This window comes from Urocampus carinirostris, chromosome 7, assembly GCF_059441175.1.
Source record: "Urocampus carinirostris isolate Australia breed hairy pipefish chromosome 7, RoL_Ucar_1.0, whole genome shotgun sequence".
Taxonomy (NCBI): Eukaryota; Metazoa; Chordata; class Actinopteri; order Syngnathiformes; family Syngnathidae; genus Urocampus; species Urocampus carinirostris.
Window position 1 is genome coordinate 13,148,823 of NC_142355.1, and position 23,157 is coordinate 13,171,979.

The window sequence follows — 23,157 nt, forward strand, 5'->3', positions numbered from 1 at the left end:
CTTTCTATCTTTTTTTCTCTCTTTGGCTATCTCTCAAGCCTTCTCTCTCCCTCTCATTCACTAATTCACTCATCTACTCATTCACTCATTCCCTCTCTTTCTTTCTTTCTTTCTTTCTTTCTTTCTTTCTTTCTTTCTTTCTTTCTTTCTTTCTTTCTTTCTTTCTTTCTTTCTTTCTTTGTAAAACATTTACATAATAGGGATTACAAATATAAAACAACAATAATTTTATCAGGTTGCTATCTATTTCTCTCTCTCTCTCCCCCCCCCCCCCTCTCTCTCTCTCTCTCTCTCTCTCTCTCCCTCTCTCTCTCTCTCTCTCTCCCCCCTCCCTCCCTCGCCCACTCGTCGGTTCCATTCCAGTGAGGAGAGAGTGTGTACGCGGACAACATGGAACCAAGCAGAGGCTTCGTTGTTGTCGTCGATTTTTCTTAAGTTCGACGGCGACGATAAACCGGACCCGCGCCAAGATGTTCGCACCGACGGTAAGTTCGACGTTAAGAACCATTCCGCCGCGGTGTCCTCTACTAGCGTCGCGTCGCTCGCGGTTAAAATCAGCAAAAGGGAGCCGTCCTGCCAGCTAGCGGGATGGCCGCGACGAGACACGGTTAACGCAGTTTCCGTTAACGCGATAAGGCCTCCGTTTAGCTCGTCGGCACCTCGAATCAACGTAGAGGACGATGATGAGAGCTCCGCGCGAGAAAGAGAAGAAGGCCGACGGGAGGATGACGGATGCTGATGTCAGATGGACTGCTTCCCCTTGGGAAGATCATGTTGACATCATGCGCGTTAACGTCACGTTCCTGCTTCTCTACATTAAGGTTTCTTCTTACAATATTGATCAGGCGAACCATTTGTGCAGGGTGAGTGTAATTTGAGACAGCTCAACGGCTCTTCCATCGCTCAATCGAGACAATGGAAAATGTGGAATTCTAGAGTAATAACAAGACATGTTTACCATTTTGACACAATTCATTTGGAACAAAAACTTCTTTTAAATGATTTGTTTGTAAAATGTGAATTCATGAGCCCTCTGCAGAGTGAGCATACTGTGTGTACAGTACACGTTTATAAGTTTAGGTTTAAGTAAATATAAAAATACAGTACCGTATTTTCACGACTATAAGGCGCACCTAAAAGCCTTTATTTTTTTCAAAAGCTGACCCTGCGCCTTATAATACAGTGCGCCTTATATATGGATCAATATTAAGTCGCAAAGTCTTGCAACTAAGGCAAGCAGCCGCCGACTAGATTTTCCCCCGAAGGCGAAGTAGTCCGCGCTGTATGCTGGGATTTGAATACCGGCGTTTCATTTCCTAACCAATGTGTCAATCATCATTTGAATCAGTCACTATTGGCTAAAGTTATTCGGAGGTAAAGGGGGCGGATCCTTTTTATTATTTACAGGCTCGCATAGGCTAAAGGGGCGAAGCAAAGCCTGCAATTGGCTGAAAAAGATGAATGTGAATCTCACGTTGGGTTGCACTACGGCATAGAGAAAACATTTTTTACTATTCTGTATTTGTAAATATTTTACTCTCCTGGATTTACTACACTCACGGTTGTAAGAAGACCATGGTTACGTATCATTATTGAACGTGATGGCTGCAATCTTGAAGTGATGACTGATTTGTATTACCAATAAACTGTGATGATTAAAACTGAATGAATATATAGATTTATATTATATATTTGTCGACGATTTACAATTTCAACGTCGATAACCCTAAATTTTGGGGACCCATAGATCTCTGTTGGGACCCATAGATTTTTGAGCATGCGAGTGCCCGGGACCCATCACTTTTCAGAGGTAAAATAAACACTGAAGGTGTTACACATTTTTAACACTACCACTACGGGGATTTCACCATTAAGATGAAAAATTGTGCTATTTTGTAAAATTTGCAATGTTTTTTTGTATTTCTGTTGTCTGATAGCCAACCGTGTTGCAGTAAGGAGGATTTTCTCCAATCAAGCCTCTCTTTCTTCACCCTGCACGCTTTTTCACAAATTTAACCCCTCTTTGATGACAACATGGAGAATGTTGAGAGCGTCCCGGCCCAAGATGAACATCTCAAATCAGACCGCTTGAATCTTAACGGTCTGTATCATGTGGGCCGGACTTTGGGAAGGGGCCACTACGCGGTGGTCAAACTGGCCAGGCATGTCAATACCAGACAGCTTGTTGCCATCAAGATGATTGACAAGACCAAACTTGACGTCATGGCAACAAGTCATCTCTTACAGGAAGTCAGGTATGCATAGTTTCAATTACGTAATCTACATCCAAGTAAGGCCGCCATATTGGATGGATGTAAGTTTATTCAAAAAAGGCGAGCAAAGTTCTGGTCTGACTGTCTTTAAACGTTGTGGGTCAGGTTACGAGGACAAATGTTTACTCATCTAAAAACCAGACCCATACGGGCTAGAGAAAAGCGTGTGGTGTTGGACTTAGGGTTGAAGAAAGTGATCTCTGGGACTTGTTTCAGTTGAGGATCGGCAAGTTGTTTTAGAGGGTCCTGGCTATCCCCGGGGGTCGCACTGCATAATTAGGAGCCTCTCTCTGCCCTCCACTCACCAGAAAAGGGTGCACTCTTCTTGGCAAGTCTTTCAAGGACACAGGAGGCTTTCTTTAGGGCTCAATTTGACACTTTGAAAAAGGGTTTATGGCGCATGCCAACTATTTCCAAAGGGCGCAAGTGAAGTTCTTGCTCTGGCCTTAAATCAACAGGTAACAGTACTTAGAAATAAACTGTAAGAACACATCTGGATTCTTTTTGATCCAAAGAGCCATGAAAGCAATATATTTAGATTTTTTTTGAGAGATAGCCGCACCATACAGTATATTTTATGACAAAATTCTCGCTCTCCAGACTAATGTTTCAGTGCATTTTATTTAACTTTGTGACGTTTGATGATTTGAAAAATGTATGAAATAATAATGATGCCAGAGCCTGTGTCTCATATCAACCACCTAAAAATGTTTTTTCAAACAAGGTACAACCAGAGTTCTTTTGTAAAAAGGAGCGCGCTGTTTGTACTGCTCACCCAATCAAATTTCTCTGGGTGCTTGGCTGGCGTTTTTGGGTGTTTACAGTTTGTTCTGCCGTTTTTTTTATCATACCGCGTCTCAGCAGTATACATACATTTAATGAGATTACATATAAAGGATTCTTTAGAGACAACCAGAACAGGATCTGTTGGTGTAACACCACTACTGTTAACTGTAGTTGAAACTGTGCCATATATATTCTGGACTGAACCCCAATTTTAATTGTTAATTGGATTCGCATATATTTAAATTGGATCAATACAGAGAATATTTAAATGGGTCATATTTCATCTTGCCACATGCACTCATAAAAATAGCTATACTGGCTCGCAAGCGATAGGTTCCCGTCCCCGGCATTACACATTCATCTTGCATTTAAACATACAACACAGTTAGTGTAGACCTGTGACAACATCAAACCACTTCTGGTCGACCCATCCAATATGGCCGACTGTTTACATTCGTGGATGTGCGTGTCATCACTCAAAAACAATACACATCAAGTGTTTTCGGATCTTTCCGTTGCAATTGTTAAACGTGGTATTTTGCTGATTTCAGATGCATGAAGCGGGTGCAACATCCCAACGTGGTCCGTCTTTACGAAGTGATCGACACACCCACCACCCTTTACTTGGTCATGGAGCTGGCAGAAGGGGGCGACCTTTATGACTACATTCTTCGCCATGAGACCGGCGTTGCTGAGGGAACCGCAAAACGCCACTTTGCCCAGATTGTGCGTGCTGTGGCATATTGCCACGCGCTCCACGTGGTGCACCGGGACCTGAAGCCAGAGAACGTGGTGTTTTTTCCACAGCAAGGAGCAGTGAAACTGACAGACTTTGGCTTTAGTAACTTATTTAAGCCTGGAACAATGTTGGCCACCAGCTGTGGCTCCCTGGCGTATTCTGCACCTGAAATTCTGCTGGGAGAAGAGTATGATGCTCCAGCCGTAGGTAAGACCATTTTCGGAACTCAAATTGTATATGTATCTCAAAATACTTTGATGAACAACCAACACTTTGCTGTTCTAAAATATTTTGTGTGACTTAAATTGAGGGGCTTTATGAAATAACCTGTCAGTGTCCTTGATTCTACTCGGTTCGAAAACATTATTTACGTGGTTTAAAGTTTAATAGACAATTTACTTTTAACTTTCAAGAACAGGGAGAGAGCCCAAGCCTGAGATGTGAAATCCCATCCTATTATAAAGTATTTATGTATTATGTTTTATAAATAACATCGGAAAAAGGTAAACATATCGTCCTGTATACACTTGCATATAAGTCTACATCGCATATAAGCCGACACCCTAAAACTGCCTTCAAATAGCCACATATTAAATGAAATACCTACCTAATTTATGAATAAAACGTCTACCTAAACAATTACGATCATTCAAATGTGTAAAATACAAATGTTATATATAAAAGATACATAGGTAATTGTTTTTGAAACCATGAACTGTACCTCAAGCAGACACTCATACACCATTTTTGTATTTTGCTATCATTTTCTTCTTGGATTTGGATTGTTGTTGTCACTCTCTTCGATTTTTCGTTATCACTAACTTTCCTAAGAGGGACCCATTTTTATCAGAAAGCAATAAAACACTCAATCACAATTAAATGAAATGTGGTCCCTCTTTAACATAAACGGGGTAGCACCGATTGACTGAAAAGGAAGAAGAGATCGGGCAAGGGGAGAACATAAAGACATGGCAATAGCTGTGTGCGCCATTGTGTAGCCTGGGTGGCTCTGCCTGTCTTACGCCCCTTGTGTTCATTTGTTTTATGCACATATAAGCCAACTGCCTGTTTTCTGTATTTCTGTTTTCATAGTTCTAAATTTGGCTTATATGTGAGCATATACGGAAAGGGTCTCCAACGTGGTGCTCGTGTGCATGGTGCAGCCCCTTACAAACAGTTGAGGTGCCCGCGGACCTAATCTGTAAAAAGCTGAAATAATTTTTTTATTGGTTGACTGAGTTTATTTAACCCTATTTCTCAACAATTTACCTAGTAATAACATTGTAACAACATGGTAATAACATGATAAATTAAAAATTATATAAATATGCATATTCTTGAGGCTATTGTTATCTGTAAATCCACGGAGATTTAGCTGGAAGACACAATTATTATGGAAGTGGGGTTGGATCAAATAAGCATATTCTTCTTCCTATTCCATTTTATACATGTTACATCCACATTGTTTTAGTTTTTTGACCTGTTGATCTATTTTTGTTTTAATAAAGTTTCATTCATTCATTCAAATTGTTATTTAAGATATTCCAGTTCATTGGCTTCATTGAAAAAAAATCTTTTCACCTATTGATAATTATTTTCAAGCAATTACTTAGAATAAAATGGGCATCTATAAATGTATTAAACAAATTAATTTGTTAATCTTTATTTATTTATTTAACAGGAAATACAACAAACAAAATTCCAATTCATGCGTTTTATAAAGCAAATGAGCAAAACCTTTTTTTCAGCTAGCTATCTTTCTATATTTTTAACTATTTAGCAAGCCATCAAACTAGCTTTTTACATTTTGTGCATGCTATCTAGCTGACATTTTATCTCATTTTGCTAATTATCAAGCTAATTTTTAGCCTCCTTTCTATCTAGCTATCTAGCTTATTTTTTACCTTACTATCCGGTTATTTAGTTGGATTTTTACTTTTAGCTAGCTATCAAGCTCCCCTATAGTATTTTACCTGTTTACTTTTCTAGCTAACTATCAAGCTACTTCTTAGCTATTTCAAAAGCTATTTAGCTAAGTTACCATTTTACAAATTTATAGCAAACTGGGTGTCTTTTGCGTTAATTATTAACAAAAAACAGCTCCTCAGTTTTAAAAAGGTTTGAGACCCCTGACATACGGTAACAACTGATACCGTATATGGTTGCTTGAGTAGTCATAAGATAGCATATACAGATACCACTACTCTATAATATTTCCTTCCTCCTGCAAAAAAGTCAGATATTTTGAAAAAAGTACCTTAAAATCCCAACTTAGTAAGGCATTTAAATAATGGTATACGAAAATTGTAAAAGTACGTCAACCGATGGAGCCGGCTATCTTTTCTATTATTTTCATTACTTATTGCATTGCTAACAGCAACTTGTCTGCTGTACATTACGTAGAATTTCTGCACGAATGCGTGAATGTGATATACAGTAGAAGAAGGGTACAACATTTTGTTAAGGGCATTCATGTCAAGGTCAAGGTACATGCGCTAAATCTTGCCCCCAATATGTTTTTTCTGGCCCTAGAAATGATTTTGAATTAATTTTGTATCATACATCAGGAATCGTGTATTTGTTTCCACTGTATGTTATTTCTCCCTTCACTTTATTTCATTGTAGTTATGTAAATGATCGAAAATTTCTTGATTTTTTTTAGAAGTGATTTTATGCTTGTTACTGCTTTTTGTGTTCATGTTTGTTCATGTAGCATGTAAATAAATGCAGATTGATAACCATTTAATGGTGGAAGTAAGAAAAAGTCTGCTTCAAGTAGAGTCCAAACTAAGGTTAAAACGATATGGGTTTTTCACTCCTGATTATTAGTATCAAGTGAAGGCAGACAACCGATATTTGGAGTCATTTGCTGTAAAAGCTTAAAAAATTGCGTAATACATTTTTATTAATGAAAAAACAAACAACGAATATTTGTCATAAATTCAAATAAATCAATAATAGCGCTCTGAAAACGTTTACAGTAAATAAATGGGAATTTCCTAGCAGGGCGGGTGGGTGTTGTTTAGCGCGAAGCCCCAGCTGCTGCAGCCTCCCCATACAGAGTTTGCATATTCTCCCTGTGCCTGTGGGTTTCCTCGCACATTCCAAAAACAAACATGTCAGGTTACTTGTCCGGTTCAAATTGTAATCGAATAAATTGATATGCCGATCCTGATAGCAGTCAAATTCCTAAATATCGGTGCTGATAATCTGCGTATATCCGGTCGACCTCCAGTCCAAACACGAACTCAAACCCTAAGAAAGATGAAAAAAGAAGAGTTTATTCGAACATGAGAAACGCTCGTACTTGCACGCACATCATGAACGAGCTGACTGAGGCTCATCATGACGCAATCCTCTTGTAAAGCTTACTGATAGAGCCATGAGGAAATATTCCTTTATATAGCTGATCAAATTGGCAGATATTTGTTAGCTTTTCAGAAGGTTCAATTAGGTTCCCTAGACTACGTGCATCATTTTAAAATGTTTAAACATCCGATTGTAGCTTAGTTTTTATTTCGCCCTTCCCTTTATTTGACTTTGACACCCCTGCTTGAGGAGGGTGAGTGATGCTCAATTTAGTAATGGGTTGCCCAAGATTCAAGGATGGGTTTTAGTTTCACATTGTTCTTCCTGTAACATAAACATCTCACACCTTTCTAACCATGCCTTTGCAAAACCTTCCGTTTGCATCTTCCTTCTCGAAGCCTCGTGTTCTAAATTAGGCGTCCTCGTACCATTTGTCCTTTCACGTTCATCTGCTAGTGTGTAACATGTACGTTGTGAATGTGAGTGTGTGTCTTCAAAGGATTAGCGTGTGTATCTGGGTCAGTCTCTGCAAGCCAGCCAACTGAGCACGTTCTGCAGAGGAGGCAAATGCTGCAGTGAGTGCAAGTGTTTGCTTTCGCTGTATTGGGAACATTCTGTCATACCCGTCACACTTTCGGGCATAGGAAATTGATGTGCTCGCTGCTGTTTGCCCTCTAAAGTGAGGTTTAAGTCGAAACCTTTCAGTGTAGTTTAACCTCACTTGTGTGTGAGTTATGATGATCCATCATGCATCAACTCGCCTAGAAAATGGATGAATGGATGGGTGATAGATGTCTGTATCGATGTAGTACATTGCAATAAGGTAGACCCCCAACATTAATCATTTCTGAGATAGGGATTGTAAGGTGATATTTTTGTATGGCGGGGTAAAAACCCATGGTATTTTGATAATGCTTTTCCACTCCTGGTATCCAAGATAAAAGCATTAAAAAGAACTAGATCGACTGTGCAGCTTAGAGCATCAACTGTATTGAAACGCAAAACCATTTGTGGTTGGCATTTTCCTTTTTTGCATGGTCATTGGCACCCGAGAATAAAAAACTCAAACACTAAGAGTCCAGATTGAGACTAAAATCCTGAAATGGTGTTAATATTCAATGTTGTTATGACCTGGGGGAGTGGAATGTCTTTCTTGGAAAAAATGATGAATTAACGATCATTTTTTTCCACATCTGGGGTAACCTACCTGACTGCGTGTGAATGCTGGTGTTTATGTTTAATGTCGTTCTGGCCAGGGAGAGTGTAATGTCTTTCTGTAAAAAATGCTTGGTCAGCAAAAACAAAAATGAAGAGTGGACTTTTAGGGGGGCGTTTTTCGCATACCGGGCAACTTTACTGACCGTCTGCAAGACATTGTTTTGACATTAAATTTGTCCCGGCCTAAAAGATGGGAATGTATTTCTGGAAAATAATGCTAAGTCAGCAAAACCAAAAGTACTGTGTCCGTTTATTTTATTTTTGCATTAACAATGGCGAAATATTGTGATCTTGCCAAACTTGTTCTGGACAGGTATTGTACAATGTATTTTTGGGAAAGCTGCTGAGTCAGCAGAACCAATGATTCTTAGTTGGCTTTTTTTGGCAGTTTTAATATCATTGGTAAACTTTGTGACCTGAAAAGATCTAAAAATAAAAAAAAACATTATTTAATATGAAAATGAATCTACTGTTAATAAATGAATCAGTAATTTGTGTGGGCTGCTCTTACATAAAACATACACTGTGTATAATTTGAACACTAGATGTTGCTGTATTGTGTAGTGTAACCGAAAACAAGTGCTTCAAAGCACAAGAAAAAACACAAACTACAGAGACTCGAAGTGACCAAAAAGCCCCATTTTGCTTCTCATTTTTTGCCCAGCCTTTAACAAAGAAAGAAGAAAAGAAGAAAATAGAATCAAAACAAAATAAATAAGTGAGGTAAAACATAAAAAAGGGAGAAAGAAATTAAAATCAAAAAAGGATGAAAAGAATGAGAAAAGGAAATAAAAAAGAAGAAGAAAAACAGAAAAACAATAAGAAAAGAATAGAAAAAAGTATCAAGAGAAAGTGGAAAAAGAAGTATGAAAAGAACAAAGGGAATTATTTTTAATTGTTTTTTTGGAGTACTTTAGCATCAAGTGGGCGCACAATAAGTTCACATGATGTAAAATAAAAGCATTTCTAGGCCTACGAATACATTGAAACATGCACATTTATGACATCTATCTATCTATCTATCTATCTATCTATCTATCTATCTATCTATCTATCTATCTATCTATCTATCTATCTATCTATCTATCTATCTATCTATCTATCTATCTATCTATCTACCTTGGTCATATCCCTCAAGAGGGGTGACCGACAGCAAGACACATACACACAACAACAAAGAAAATAAAAGGGAAATAGATAGCTAAAAAAAACACACAAAACGTTTTGGACCATGGCCAACCCAATTGCCCAAACACCCACACAAGTTAGGCACCTCAGCACCTAAGTTGGTCATGCTTTTGTCCCTCCAGATGAAATGGGACACCAGAAAGCGGCCATGTCACTCGGGTCAGGGTGACACAAAACACTCTTTTGTTCAACAGCAGGGCCCGACAGCTTTCACTGGTTTACCCCTGCCGCATCATACGGGTGCCCAGCCCATCCTTAAGAACGCGTCCACAATCATACTATCCTTTCACAACACCTCTCCACTCCTTTCTATCACTACATTTTTAGACATAGTTATCATAAATTATATATCAAAGCATTTTTGCCTATTTTTAAATTGCTATATATTTTTAATGAATGTATTTTTTTACCAGTTGGAGGCTCTTAATAATACACAGTCCATTTAAACTTTCATATTAAAGCAGGGTCCCTTAAACAGTTTGAGACTGTATATAGTTGCAATGTCTACAGTGTGTGCCACAATTTAATTTCAAGATAATATGTATTTATCACTAATTTTAAAATTCACTGAAGAGAAAACCTGATTTGTAATAACCTAACAGATGTTTTTTTAATCCTATCATTATTCTCAAAATAAACAGTCTGCTGATTCGAATCATTTCGCTGTCATGTGTTACGTTCCAATATCCCGAGTGTTTATAAGAGCAAACTAAGGCTTTCAAGTTAATGTGGTTGTCTCACTAAAGCAAAAAGCTTCCAGTTTTGTTTGGACTCGGAGAGTGTGACCGTCAGTCTTGTGACTCACATGCGATCAGATCAATTTATGGACTATTTGGACTTAAGCCGTCCATGTCCCTGCATTTATACGATGGGCCAGTGACCATAGAAACCGTTGAGGATGATGATGATGATGATGACCAAAGGGCCTCCTGCAGTAAACACAACTTTCAGTTACATAATATTGGCCCATAGCTGTGTGCTGTGAACACAAAGGAAGTGTAGCCAAAAAAGGATGTGCAGCAGTTTTTTCCCCTGTTTATGATAAGGCTGGAAGCATAAAAGCAAGTGTGTACTTCATAGCGACTCCAAGTAAAAACATAAATGAATTAAAAAGCCATATTGATCTATATAATAAGCTTAAACACATGTTCACGGATATCCCAACCGACAGGGTCGTAGAGGCATCACTTCCTGTGCAAGTACACCCTGCGCTGCCCTTCCCTTTCCACAGTCCAAGAGGGCAGAAGACAGAGAATTGGGCCAACAACTCTGGTGCACAGCAGTGGAGAAAGCTGTCCAGAGTTGCGTAGTAAAAAAGGAAAATCTATCTCCATAGTTGGATAGATAGCTAAAAACGAAGCTAAATAGCCAGCTAGGAAGAAGGCCAAAATTTAGCTTGCGAACTAGCAAAAAAAGGTCATTTAAATGTTAGCAAGATACAATGCAAAAAGCTCACTAGATAGCTTGCTATATAGCTAAAAAGGGAGCCAGATAGATTTTTCTTTTTAAGCTGGCTATCGAAATAGTTGAATAGAAAGCTAAACACAAAGTTAAACAGCAAGGAGGCCAACATTTAGCTTGATAACTAGCAAAAAAAAAAGTCAAATGTTAGCAAGATAGTATGCAACAAATGTAAAAAACTAGCTAGATAGTTTGCTAATTTGCTAAAAGGGAAGAAGATAGCAAGCTACAAAGCTAATCATATTTGGCATTTGGATTCTATGTTAACCAAGTTACATACTTACTTTTTCCATCTCATCTTATCTCATTAGCTGCACCGCTTATCCTCAGTAGGGTTGCGGGGGTGCTGGAGCCCATCCCAGCCATCATCGGGCAGTGGGCAGGGGACACCCTGAACAGGTTGCCAGCCAATCGCAGGGCACACGGGGACAGACAACTCATACGCTCATTCACACCTAGGGACAATTTGGACGTGCCAAATCACCTGAAATGCATGTTTTTGGAATGTGGGAGGAAACCGGAGTGCCCGGAGGAAACCCATGCACGCACGGGGAGAACATACAAACTCCGCACAGGAAGTCTGGAGCTGGATTTGAACTCACGCAGGAGGTCCCCAAGACCTTAGAACTGTGCCGCACACGCGCTAACCACAGCGCCGCCGTGCTGCCTACTTTTTCCATATTTTACTGAAAATATTTCCGTTCCCTCAAAAATATTTTACATAGCTGATTTATTTATTTCACGAGTTATTTTGTTGTTGTTGTGCTCTGTACAGCCCTTTGAGAGTTTTTGTGATAAAAAGGGCTATACAAATAAAAAAAAATTGACTTGACTTGTATTCAGTGGTGCCCCGAGGACCCGGGTCAAGTCAAGTCAGGACACATTTATTTGTATAGCCCTTAATCACAAAAATATCAAAGGATTACAATGACGCCATCACCTGATCTTAAACCAACATGCGGGCAAGGAAAACTCAAAACCTTAGCGTGAGGAAAAAAGAAACCTTGAAAAGGGGCCTCACAAGTAATCCAACTTTCAGGATGGTCTGGGTGGACTAGATTTAGCATTGGGTCACAGTACACACACATAGTAAACATCAATGAAAGAGAACACTAGGTAACATGTTGAAATTTGTCCGGAAAGTGTATGACAGCAACAATGCCTCAAGCCTGTAAAATAGTCCAAAAAGTCCATAACAGCAATGACTCAGCTTCCCATCTCTGCCGGCTGATCGATGCAGGCGTTGACATGCTTCAAGTCAGACGCTGGTCCGCTGACACATCTCTAATCATTCCTCTCCCTCGTATCACCACCAGCCAGGCAGTCGGAAAAAGATAGATAGATAGATGGATAGATAGATAGATACTTTATTCATCACCATAGGGAAATTCACACTTCCAGGAGTCTACCCTGTTGTTTATTAACAGATTAACATGATGCCCTAGGGGTGCTTGTAGCGGAGTGGATGACGTCACACGGCAGTCCAAAAGTTCGACATCCCTGCGGCAGATAGAAATCTTTTTCTTCGTGTCCAGGGATACACCACCTCGTGTTAGCGAGTCCGTCTCCTCTCCGATTCCCGTAGGCTTTCGTGTCTCTGTATAGCGGCGCTGAAGCCGGATAGCTCCGGGTGGCTACACGTTAGCGTCCGGGGTGCTAAACGTGAGCCACGTTTCCGCAAAACACAGCAACTGTGCTCCCTGTGCGCTTCGATGTTTTCCACCAGCACTCGTTGGTCTTATTTGGTAGTGAGTTCACATTTACCATGATTGCGGATGGTACCGAAGACTTATAACGCCGCTAGCCGCTTAGCTAGCTCCGGCTCTTCTTCCACCATAGGCCCCCTCATCACGCCGGCACGAGAATTCTTCAGGGCAGGGAGTTGATTCCTCCAATAAACGCATTTTTGTGCGCTAAAACCCATGTCCATAGGATAGAACGTCATCCAAAGTGTAGTTGTCAAACGGGAAGAAAAACACCGAAGATAGGAGCAGACAATAAAACAATAAATCACAAAAAGTGAGAGATAACAGGGGAGCTGCTGGAAATTATATATTATAATACAAAATATGAGGTCGGCATCAATCACAAGCTTTTGAATAGAAGTGTGTCTTACGTCTAGATTTAAAAACTTCCACTGAGGTTGCAGATCTTATCTCCGGGCAGAGCATAAGTGATCCGTGAATCCTGTACTGTGAATACTCTTAAACAGAACATCATCATTAGCCCTTCTAAACTCAGGGGCTATACAAATAAACATGACTTGACGTGACTTGACTTCAAATGGCTAAAAACTTCTGCTGTCACTCACTATGTACTGCATGATGGCCGTCTGCTGAGTCTGCAGTTTTTTTCTCACTCCCATGCTTCACAACACTGACCCTGAACTAAGAACCGCCCATGACATACACGTTTACTGCTTTTCAATATCACAATATCCCATTTCTGTGAAGACAGACTTTTGAACTGAAGCTGGAAATTCAATTTAAAGCAATTTCTCGACTTACATTTTGGATAACTGAATTTGAACTGCATCACATCCATTCTGCAGAAAATAATCATCAAAGCAGTCTTAGTATTATCAAAATCACATACACAATGTCCGTGTAAATAGTACACAAAGTTTTCAAAAGACTGAAAATTTATAGAGTTATAGCCATAAAACTGAGATACCCTTTTAAAATGCATTTTAGATTTTAAGTTGTGGATGGCAGATAACTTCCTACATCTCAATCAAGACAAAAGAGAAGTCTTAGTCATTGTTCCTGAAGGTCAGAGAGAGATAAGCCTTTACAAAAACTACTTATTTTTGATTTTGAGCTCAATTTTATTCCACATATCAAAAATATAACTAAAATTGGATTTTATCATCTTTAGAACCTGCTCTTTTCTCTCTCAGGCAAACACGAGGTGCTGATGCATGCTTTTATATCTTCTCGTTTAGATTATTGTAATGCCCTATTCCCCAGTCTTCCCCAAGACATTCCCAGCTTGCAGCTGCTACAAAATTCAGCAACACGTGTGCTTATGGGGGCCCGGTGGGAGGGATCACATTACACCAGTTTTTTAAATGGCTGCATTGGCTCCCTTTGCGTTTCAGGAGCAATTATGAGGTACTTTTACTAGTTTTTAAATGTCTTAGTGGTCTTGGGCCCTCCTATCTGTCTGATTTGCTTTTATTATATAAGCCCTCACGGTCCCTGAGGTCCTCCAGCAGTGGTTTGTTGACTGTTCCTAGGACAAAAACCTATGGTAAAGCAGCCACTTTGGTCCTCACCAATGGAACAGTCTGCCAGAGGACATCAGGTCTGCAGGGACCATTGATATTTTTAAGAGGGGGCTCAAGACACACTTTTTTTAATATGGGTTTCAACTCACTTGAGTTATGATTTATTTAACTTCTCATTTTATACAGTAACAATTATGTTTTGTTCAGAAGTTGTTTTTATTTCTATCTTTTTATTTCAGCTTTCCTCATTTGGGGGGGGCATCACACTGGTAGGGTGTGGTTCGATGGCTAAAAATCCCGAGGCCGTCTGTTGCCATACCTATCAGTGTGGATAAGCCCCTCTTCAGGTTCCTCTCCTCTCACAGGATTAGTCTATGCCTTGCCACAATCATATTTTATTTTCATCACGATTTATATATTTTTATTGTATTTCAACCATTGTGTGTGTCTGTGTATTAGGTGTTTTGGTTTGTTGAGTGGGGATAAAGGAGGGGATTTTATTGTCTAATTGTACGCTGAATGTTTTTATATAACACTCTGAGTGGCAATTTATTGCCTGAAAAGTGCTCTATAAATAAATTTGATTTGATAAGGTAATACAAATTCATAAAACGACTCATCATGTTTCTTATTCTGTCCTTTGTATAACAATCAAGGGTACAAATATCCCTAAACTCTTTCACCTCACTCTATTACATAATTCGTTTTGCTACTTCGGGGGAGTAATGTAACTCCCTAAACTGCCAATAGCAATCTTTTTAGGACATGTAGATATGAAAGCTTTTGTTTTTGGATCATGTTGTTCAGCTGTCTCTATCTACCCAACACACACGCTCTTAATAAGACATCAATTGCCCTTCGAGAAATTGAGAAAAAAATCCCTTTATTATAAATGGAGCCTTTATTCAAACATTTTCTTCCAAGTTCGTCTGAGAGTGAAGATTGCAAAACTTTGTAAGTTCTATTTCTGACACATGCCTGGAGGTTCTCTGCATGATAAGCACTTAAGGGGTAAGCAAGGCAAGGCACCTTTGTTTATTTGATGAAGTGTGTTTCATACCTAAGCTAAGTCGTTGTGTTTCAAATAATAACAAGCATGAGTGCAACATCCATCCATCCATCCATGATCTGAACCGCTAGGGTCGCGGGGCTGCTGGAGCCCATCCCAGCTATCTCTGGGCAGTGGGCAGGGGACACCCTGAACCGGTTGCCAGCCAGTTGCAGGGCATGAGTTCAAGATATAAAAACATTTTAAAAGATTAAAACATAAAATTATTAATCATGGATACTATTTAATATCTAATAAATAAAATTCCTTTCTACACTTATTGACTTATTGATTATTTCTGCTGCAGTCACTTATACGAAATCACATACTACCAGTAGTATATAGCTACCACTTGTTTCTCACTTTTTTTATTTGAATACATGGAACGCTCCTAAAAATGTTTTTTAAACAACTTGATTCTCCTGATGTTTTTAAATTATCAGGGCAGGCTATATTGTAGAGTTACTCTCTTCAAAGTGCTTGAAAAATAATTAATATTTGTGGCGGCAATGGCTTGGTGGTCGAGGAGGTATTATAATATTTATAATAATAATCAGAAGAAGAAGAAGAAAAATGAACAATAACAGTTGCAATAATAGAAGATTGATAATATTTAAATTGTCTTACATGGCACTCCAGGGTAAACATGTAATAAAGACTTTGAAGATAAAAGACTATCAATACTAACGTTTGGTTGGTTGGATCCCTTAACTTCTAGTATTGTAGTGGCAACATTACCTTTGGTGATCCTTTGGCGCCCATCCTTCTCCAAGCCAATATATGTTTCCACCTGGTCTCAAACCAGGTACCTTTCGCATGGCGGGCGAATGTGGGAACCCCTGCACCACGGAAATATGTCTAATGTAAATGATAACTGAGTTAATTGTAATATTAATAATATTGGTTGGTTGGTTGGATCCCTTAACGACTAGGGTTGTAGGAGCACCATTTCCTGTGGTGCGTCTTTGGCAAGTACAACCTGGTGGGGCCCATTCCTCTCCAAGTCAACATATCTTGTTCAACTGGTAGATCATTTTTCTTGGTTTTTATTTGATTTTCCTGTAAAATCATAATGTCCTTTTTTTTAAAAGAGCAAAATAATCAAAATATAAGCTAAACATCATGTTTCAACAAATTTGGTTGCCTATATGATTTATTTCTTCAACATATCATTTTGCTCAGTTTGTCTTTTCTTTTAATATAAAAAAAATAAATTTAAAATAAGACAAATTGTCTTATAAGTATGTATATACGTTTCAAAATTGGATTTTATTTCCGGTTTTAAAGTATTTACCATAAATTTTAAACTTCAGAGTGCACCTGATTAAAAGCCGCATGCTTAATTTAAAAAAATGTCATCAATTCCTTTGTTCCGTCAGCACCGGATTTTAAGCCGCTGGCTCAAACAGGTAATATAATTAAATAATTAATGTCCTTTTCTTACCTTTTAAGCCCAGCGCGCACCCGAAGCCGTTTTAGTTCTGCTCCTTGTTGTTTACATCGCGTGTATTCGGACCATGTGACCATTTACAAAGATTACAAAGACAAGCACATTTTTATAAGCGGCAAAAGAAAATGCGATCAAGGGCAGCGTTGCATACCACATGAGCCCTGTATTTGAAGATGCTAGCGCCAGGGCAACCATACCTTGGAGAATAGTGTCAGATTGCAACACAGATGTGTCTTTTTATGTCACTCTCGTTGGTGGTTGCGGTAATGGACGGAATTAAGTTTGCTTGTTATCGATCCTCAAAGATTAAAGAAAACTTCGGCGACATGACAATGACTGCAATGACACGTAAAGAAAATGTAGCATTTTTTTAAAGATAACTTCCAACAATTGGGCACAAATAATCATTCCGAACTGAGTATCAACAATTAATTCATTCATAGTATGAGTGGTCAGCAGATGGCTACTCGAGGTTCCAGTCTAAGTGTAATATTTCACACGTGTTGTTAAAAATACATTCAACGGTTGCTTCTCCACCCTGTTGCGTGAATGTTCTGTAAACAGAGATGAGCGTGACTGTGTACATTGGACGCCTGGGACTGAGAGTGCTTTGACCGCTGTGGCGAGACAATGGCTGGATGTTGTGTACTCATGAGAGCGTTGTGTCATGTGTGTGAAGATAAACTACACGGAATGGTATATTTTCATATTTATGTTTGATTTGCGAAACAGAGGGTAAGAATTTAAGATAGTACGTAATGTATTTATTCCTGCATAATGCACTCAAAGCATAGGTGCGTGTTATACTCAATGTTTTATGTATTAGTGAAATGATTGGTCAAAATTATTGCCGACCCTGATTGCAAAATATTGGATACAATGGGAATTGAACCCGGGTCTCTGCAGGTGGAGTTCTATCTTCCTGATCACTACATCCCCTTAACAAAGATATTACACAAAAAGGAATTATATTTGACCTCTTTAGCACACTATTTTTAGTGACCGTATCTGAGACGAAGAGTACAGAATGGAGAAAACAGAAATCTTTCCTGAAAGTTATAAATAAATACAAAAAAGCACGACGAGGGAAACAACTCTTTGCGTATCTGATCATGAATCGAACATTAGATAAATACATTGTACATTTTTTGTTGTTAATGTGTTCATAGTTATTTCAACAAATGAATTTGATCATGGCCGCACCTATTCAGCGCATTGTCTCTTACCATGCTTTGTTTGAGCTGAGAAAAAGGGAAACAATACTTTTAAAGATTTTTGATAAAAAATATTTAGTTAATCAATTAGTTTGGCATGAGTGTGTGTTATACTCAAATACATATAAGGTAGGTGTTTTTTGCACAAGTTATGACTTCATATCATCCGTTAATGCAGATTCTAAAGCTCTTATTTTTGTCTGATCATTTTGGATGTAATTTTTAATCAATAATTCAGAGGTAGCAAATACTATGAATCTTGCATACTTCATTATACCAGAGTAGACTAAATTACTGAATACATCTCATCTCATTAGCCGTACCGCTTATCCTCATTAGGGTCGCGGGGGGGCTGGAGCCCATCCCAGCCATCTCCGGGCAGTGGGCAGGGGACACCCTGAACTGGTTGCCAGCCAGTCGCAGGGCACACAGGGACAGACAGCTCATTCCCTCATTCACACCTAGGGACAATTTAAACCGGCCAATTCACCTGAAATGGATGTTTTTGGAACGTGGGAGGAAACCGGAGTGCCCGGAGGAAACCCAAGCAAGCACGGGGAGAACATACAAACTCCGCACAGGAAGTCTGGAGCTGGATTTGAACCCACGACAGGTTCCCGAGACATGAACTGTGCCGCACAAGCGCTAACCACTGCGCTGCCCTACTGAATACACATTTTCTATAAAAAACTATGAACATTGAAAAAAAAGTGTAGACCGATTTTGTTTATGTTTTTGACATATCACCCAGCCATAGTTTGAGTACACAAGTTAATTACATACCCATTGGGAACCAAATGCATTAGTCTGATATGGCTCCATTTTTGAAGGCTGAAAATTGTAACACATAACATGTTTAAAATGGTAAAACATTTGATCTTTATCATAGCCAAGAAAGATTTTCCAAACATTTCTTATTCTTAAGACGTGCATAGAAAAAGACATGCTTGACTATCTCCAACATTTCATGGTTCAAAGAAGGTAACCTTAAAAGGACAAGGCGCTTATTATAGGAATTTGGCCTTTCCTCTACAGTTTAGCCTCGATTGCATATGCATGCATATGAGTCTCAAAATAGTATGACACAGAGATTAGCACAACCCTCGTGTTTGTGTGTATGTGCCAGGGTTTTTGTATAGCCATTGATGTATGTGTTCTCTGAGGAAAGAGGAAGGGAGGCAACTGGAGGAAACACATTCAAAGGAAATGTGTGCTTTGCCGGTGTGTGTCAGACACCGAACGTACTGAAATGCTTTAACATGGATGCTACATTAACTACTTTAGATTCCAGACTACAGGGCTCACCTGATAAAAGCCGCTTGCTGAAATGTAAGGAAGAAACTCAACCAGATTGCAACAGCCATAAAAATGAACTCATTTACGTCCATTTCTCAGTCTTACAGACAACTGTCAACTTGATAATTATCATTCACCTCTTCTTTGTTAATAACTAGTATCGGCATTATTATGATTTGTTTGAATCTAGTAGTAGCAATACTTGGTCTCCTATCTATCACTTGTGCACAAGGGATGTGAGAGCTGAAGATCAGTCGCATGGCTCAGCATGTGTACAGACTGTTGTGTCTGTACGGGCTTCTGTACTTTCTAGTAAATACAGTACATTGAGTTGAGTTTTCTTTTCTTCTTTTTCTATCCTGAAGGTTGGCTTATACTTGTTTTATTCTACTTTTTTTGTCAAATATGCTATATGCTCAACATGTATCACAAATGAATCTACTTCCTATTCCCTGAGTGCAAACATGCAATAATAAGACACGTTACTAATAACAAAAGCAACAAGGTAAAAAAAAAGTATGCATATATAATTTAAAAATATACAAGTTTTAGAATAAAAAATACAGTGGTTTTGCAGTAATTCGGCAGAAGGCAGAGAGGTGGGAAACGGGTAGGGCAGGGAGAGTTCAGAGTCTTGAGAGCCCGATGAAAGAAGCTGTCCTTGAGCCTGCTGGATAGCAGATTGAAGAGGCTGTAAGATGGTGGGTGGGGTTACCTGCAACCCTGGTGGCAAAATAACATTGATTGCAAGAACACAACTTATGCATGAAAGATGCATGAACTTCGCAAGAACTTGTCTGCCCCCCAATGCTCCGGTGACGAGATCACACAAATCGGGTCGTCATGGCAATCACAGAGAACCGTCATCCCTCTCCGTCCCGACAATTACAAAGGCACTTCGTAATTTTTCTTTAGAAAGAATAAAGATTTGAAGCGTTAACAGTCTGTACTAACGTTCATATTCGCTTTTATCACCACACTGCACGTACTCTTGCATATGGGGTGGTGTCTACACACTGCCATGCGGCGTAATACAGTAGCTAGGCATTAAGTGCTGACTAAGATCCGATCAAATGTCTGTATTGTCTGTAAAGCCCTTTGAGACTTTATGTGATTAAGGGCTATACAGATAAATATGACTTGACTTGACTCCTTCCATCTAGTAGTGATTTATCATACTGATATAATTCCCAGAGTTTTGATACTCACGGAAGGGCTGCGCCAAAGACTTTAGAATAGTTTAAAGACAAAAACGTTTTGGCACTCAGAGACAAAGCTTCTGAAAATTTATTCATACGTTATAATAATGATAAATAATAATAATAATATTAATAATGATAATAATAATAAATTTCACCTCACTTGCTTCACTTACCCGATAATAATCCGCGGAGCACTCGCTGGTGATCGGCATTAGCACTCTTCTGATTTTCCTCAGAATCCGTTTTAATTTATTTATTTTCGATGTAAGAAGTTGCTAAAAATTAGTGATCGCGGTGCTTCCCAAGTTGGTTTTATCCGGAAACGTTGACTGCGCATGAAGACAGTCATGACCACTCACTACACACACAATCTTCAAATCTGCAGAGGAGTGAAACACGATAACCGAAATGCAAAGTAGCAAGGGGTCTCTCTATATGGTTTGGCTCTCGCTAAAAAAATCTAAAGATTTTGCATTTATTGCTCTTTCAGTCAAAATGGATCCAGAGTCCTGCATTAGCCACATCTTTGCAAAATCAAGGATACTATTGTGTGGCAAAAGTGGCTGATTATTGTCCGGTATCTATTGTCTTATTGATGTGTTGCAGATATCTGGTCTCTCGGAGTGATCTTGTACATGCTGGTTTGCGGAGTACCTCCATTCCAGGAGGCCAACGACAGCGAGACCCTGGTCATGATTCTGGATTGTCGTTACTCCGTCCCTGAGCACATCTCAGGCCACTGCAAGGAGTAAGTCAACATGTGCCCTATTTATGAAATGCAGCAGATTAGCGAAGCCCCCTTAGAGTTTACCGACCAAATGTGAGTCAGTCTGTGTTAAATAGCAAGTGACCGTAAAATCAGCTCTGTGGTTTTAAGTGAATTATTTCAGTGGTCCAGTCAGGCATGCTTCATTACATGCACAGCAGTAGCCTTCAATACAAAGCAACACAAACCTTAGTTCTGTGAGCTAGTGTTGTTGAGGATGTCAAACAAGCACATCAGAAGAAAGACTTTAACATTTTTTTTAAACCTGCCACATTCAAGCTAATCATACTCTCATCTTATCTCATCAGCTGCACCGCTTATCCGCAGTAGGGTCGCGGGGGTGCTGGAGCCCATCCCAGCAATCATCGGGCAGTGGGCAGGGGACACCCTGAACTGGTTGCCAGCCAATCGCAGGGCACACGGGGACAGACAACTCACTCGCTCATTCACACCTAGGGACAATTTGGACCGGCCGATCCACCTGAAATGCATGTTTTTGAATGTGGGAGGAAACCGGAGTGCCCGGAAGAAACCCACGCAAGCACAGGGAGAACATACAAACTCCGCACAGGAAGTCTGGAGCTGGATTTGAACCCACGCAGGAGGTTCCCATGACATGAACTTTGCTGCACATGCGCTAACCACTGCGCCGCCGTGCTGCCGCTAATCATACTAAAATAAGAATATTTTAGTTCTACCAAATCCTACAAATCTTTCATAGTTGGCGCATGCACAACACAGTAAACAATATCAAAACTGATTTAATTGGTTCTGAAGAAGAGCCCCTTTTCTTTCAACCAGATTTCATCTCAGTCTTTGTCAAGTAAAATGTAATTTTGACCAAATAGCAACTTTTACTATTTAAAACAGGCATGTACTAGGTTAGTTTTTTTCTTGTTTCTTTGTTCCCCGTGTTTTTCCATTTCCAGTTTCATTGGTTTTTGTTTCTGTTTTCTGTTGTTTAGACATTTTGTTATTTGTTTTGTGTCCACTTTGATCCTGGTTTTGTTATTTCCAGGGTTGGGTAGGGTTACTTTAACTTGATTACTTTTAATTACTTTTGGATTACTCCAATACCAAATATGCTAATAAAAGACAAAAGAAACTAAATATGAATAAAATGATGACGCACAACACGTGGTAAGCTTTCTCTCCTGGCTTTGATCTCTTTGATCTCCGGCAAAACTAACATAAGATGCGACAGAAACAAAATGAAAATAAATCCAAACAGCTTGCAAACATCATTTTTGCCGTTCCATGTGTTCTGTTACTCCCCAAGCCTGCACAAAATGTAGTAATTGTATTCATATTTAGTTTCTTTTGTCTTTTATTAGCATATTTGGTATTGGAGTAATCCAAAAGTAATTGAAAGTAATCAAGTTAAAGTAACCCTACCCAACCCTGGTTATTTCATACAACCTCTTTTTGAGCACCACTTGTTTCCGGTTTGGATATTTATTTGTTTTTGAACCCAGGTTTGTTTTTGCCACTCGGTACCTTCTTTTGTTAATAAATACCTTCCCTTTTTGCATCCAATTCCTGCCTCCCCCACCATTTCTCAACCTCCTTACATGGGCAAAAAAAATGAAACGTGAAATGTTTAGGTCACTTTAAATCTCAATAGTCAGTATCTGTCCTTGTATCACTTGTTTTGGGTTGCACTACACAATACAGCGACATCTACACAAATGTAGTCTCCTTTAGGAAGAAAATTAATTAAGAACTATAAACATCAATAACCGACGTCATTGTCACTGTAAGTTGCCACGGGTTAAATTTGCCGTTGAGTAAGCAGAAATATTTGCAGCCTGGTGGCTAGATTTTTGCCCACAAACACTCCTGGGAGCATCATATGAGCAGAACAGAACAATCTTGGTGAAGCTCTCATGTTAATCATGAGCTCCCAAGTCATCTTTGTGTTGGTGTGGACACACTCGCTACCTTGTACTGAAGACAAATGTGAGAGAAAATGCAATCT

At 39.2% G+C, this 23,157-nt stretch overlaps 1 protein-coding gene across 1 annotated transcript in view; it reads left to right on the forward strand.

Moving 5' to 3' along the window:
• The first annotated feature begins 336 nt into the window (after window positions 1-336).
• snrkb (SNF related kinase b) overlaps window positions 337-23,157 on the forward strand; it is a 29,185-nt gene continuing 6,364 nt past the window's right edge. Inside the window, exons 1-4 of the mRNA XM_088339790.1 lie at window positions 337-485; window positions 1,938-2,255; window positions 3,611-4,005; window positions 21,020-21,161. Coding sequence (XP_088195916.1) covers window positions 2,035-2,255; window positions 3,611-4,005; window positions 21,020-21,161 — 758 coding nt within the window. The 5' untranslated portion in view covers window positions 337-485; window positions 1,938-2,034. The remainder of the gene's footprint in view (window positions 486-1,937; window positions 2,256-3,610; window positions 4,006-21,019; window positions 21,162-23,157) is intronic.